General features: G+C 42.7%; 1 protein-coding gene across 1 annotated transcript in view; it reads right to left on the bottom strand.

Moving 5' to 3' along the window:
• Positions 1-1,154, bottom strand: part of LOC118395130 (protein Wnt-9a-like) — a 31,546-nt gene extending 30,392 nt beyond the window's left edge. The window contains exon 1 of the mRNA XM_035788905.2: positions 987-1,154. Within this exon, the coding sequence (XP_035644798.1) occupies positions 987-1,078 (92 nt within the window). The 5' untranslated portion in view covers positions 1,079-1,154. The remainder of the gene's footprint in view (positions 1-986) is intronic.
• Positions 1,155-2,328: the final 1,174 nt, after the last annotated feature.

The raw sequence follows: 2,328 nt of genomic DNA, 5'->3' as shown, positions 1-2,328 counted from the left end.
TCCTGTTTACTATGTTAAGTTTGTACACTTCAAATTGAAATGTTCCTTGAATATGAATGCATATGACATATTCTAATATAATATTAACAATGCTGATTACATGTAGTAATAAATCATTAACCATTCGAACTGGGAGATTTGCATAGGAACTCATACACCTCTGTAAGCATCAAGTTGAAGCTACAAAAGTGTCAGTGTTCACCATTAACATGTAATGACAATACAACAGAACAGGAATGACATTTACTCTAATGGGTGGCCAAAATACATCTATCTAAAAGCCACACCGCTACTAAGGCAAACCGCCAGTCCAGGGTTCCTCCAGGAACACCCTTCGCCACATTGAAACATTAAAGGTTCCTCCAAGAACCCCTCAACTAATGGAAGATGCAAATATGAACCACTGGCCAGTGTTCCTTACGGAACTCCAGGTGTTCCTTGAGGATCTCCGGGGTTCCTCCAGCCGCCACTAATTCTAAGTGTGTTTGAGAACCCCCAACCCCTCCCTAACCCCTTAAAAATCTGCTTCGGCATACACTTTCGGTAGCCTGAGCTATTACACTGGTCAGTCAAATCAACCATTTCAACGCGACGGAATGATCTCACGTCAACCTGCTCTCACCACCGGTTGTGACAGCCTACTGCGCTACACAGGTGCTGTTGAACTGTCAGTTAGTTCTATGCAACAACATTGCAGATACCTGAAACAAATCACAACGTAGCGACAAGGACACCAGTATCTGATTCATTTGCACCGCATTTGATTTTAGAGGAAACATCAACAGTGATGAATGTAAGTTTCATATTTTCGGACATATTTAGGACTACGCAATACCAAAGTAGACACATTTCAATGAACGGTAGGCTAATATGAGTAACGTAATTTATCCGGTCTATCAAAGTTGATCTAAGAGCGCATGACATGTCTCGTAACAAACTCAAATCAATGACAGTGTCATGAACATGTGGGTGGATCCAGTGCCTACCCGAAATACGCTGTGGTCGGTCCGGGCAAGTTGAAGAGGTACACTATAACTGTGAACGATAACCATCCCAGGAGTAGCTGTCCATCCAGCATTTTGCTGCGGCTCCAAGGCAGATCATTTCGTTTCTCCTGAGTAGCTGTGTAAAATCCCTTGTTGTACGTTCGGCACTTCTTATACAGAGAAGAATTTTGCGCTCCTCCCATTAGCAAGAGAGCAAGTCTGAGTGAGGGAGAGAGAAGGAGTGGGTAACAGAGAGATACAGAGAGAGAGAGAGAGAGAGAGAGAGAGAGAGAGAGAGAGGACTTGCTTTGTGGAGCTGATTGTTAGACATTATAATTATGCATGATGTTCAATATTCAATATTTACATTATGAAATCAATGATATTGTCAAATGTTTCCAAATGTGCGCAGGCACGAGCGTGCACACACAACCACAGCCTTACTTTACAGACTGACCATAGACCTTCTAATTGAAAAGTATTTGTTATAACCCAACATTATTATTTTTATGGAGTAATTTCCTTGCATACAGACATTAGGCCTAAGGAACTCTGTGAAACTGGGTGAACTTGTCAAGAGCATGTTTAGAACCTTTGAGGTAGAGACTAGTGAAGTCAACAACACCTGATTTTGACATTCATGAGCTGTCCCTCTGTGTTGGAAGGTGTCCAGTAGTCGTTGTGCAGCATGCTAACTGAGGTCAGCTGAGCAGAGGTGTCAGTCTGCTATATCCTTTGTTTTGTTTTTTACTGCCAATTGGTCAATGACATGTCATTTCTGGAATGGCAAGCTAGCCTTTAGGGGCTAGGGGTTGTGCAATAGTTGCATGTAGCCTAGCCTACACCACTAAATGGCTTGGCTTGGCTTGGAAAAGTTTATGCGTTACCTATTTTTCACTGAATCATCACTTCTATTGCTACAGTATTCTGTGTAGCAGTGACTACACTGAGTATACCAAACATTAGTAACACCGTACTAATATTGAGATGCCCCCCCCACCACCCCTCCAATGATTTCCACGGTTGTGTAAAGTTTGCTGGATATCCTTTGGGTGGTGGACCATTCTTGATAGACACGGGAAACTGTTGAGCGTGATAAACCCAGCAGCATTGCAGATCTTAGAACAAACCCGAAGTGCCCCGGGAACCTACTACCATGCCCCATTCAAAGGCACTTCAATATTTTGTCTTGCTCATTCACCCTCTGAATGGAACACATACACAATCCATGTCTCAATTGTCTCACGGCTTGAAAATCCTTCTTTACACCCGTCTCCTGCCCTTCATCTACACTGATTGAAGTTGATTTCACAAGTGACATCAATAAGGGAACATCGGTGAT

This window comes from Oncorhynchus keta, chromosome 15 (assembly GCF_023373465.1).
Source record: "Oncorhynchus keta strain PuntledgeMale-10-30-2019 chromosome 15, Oket_V2, whole genome shotgun sequence".
In the NCBI taxonomy this organism is placed as follows: domain Eukaryota; kingdom Metazoa; phylum Chordata; class Actinopteri; order Salmoniformes; family Salmonidae; genus Oncorhynchus; species Oncorhynchus keta.
Note: the sequence above shows the minus strand (reverse complement) of the source record. Positions and strands in the feature narration are given on the sequence as shown.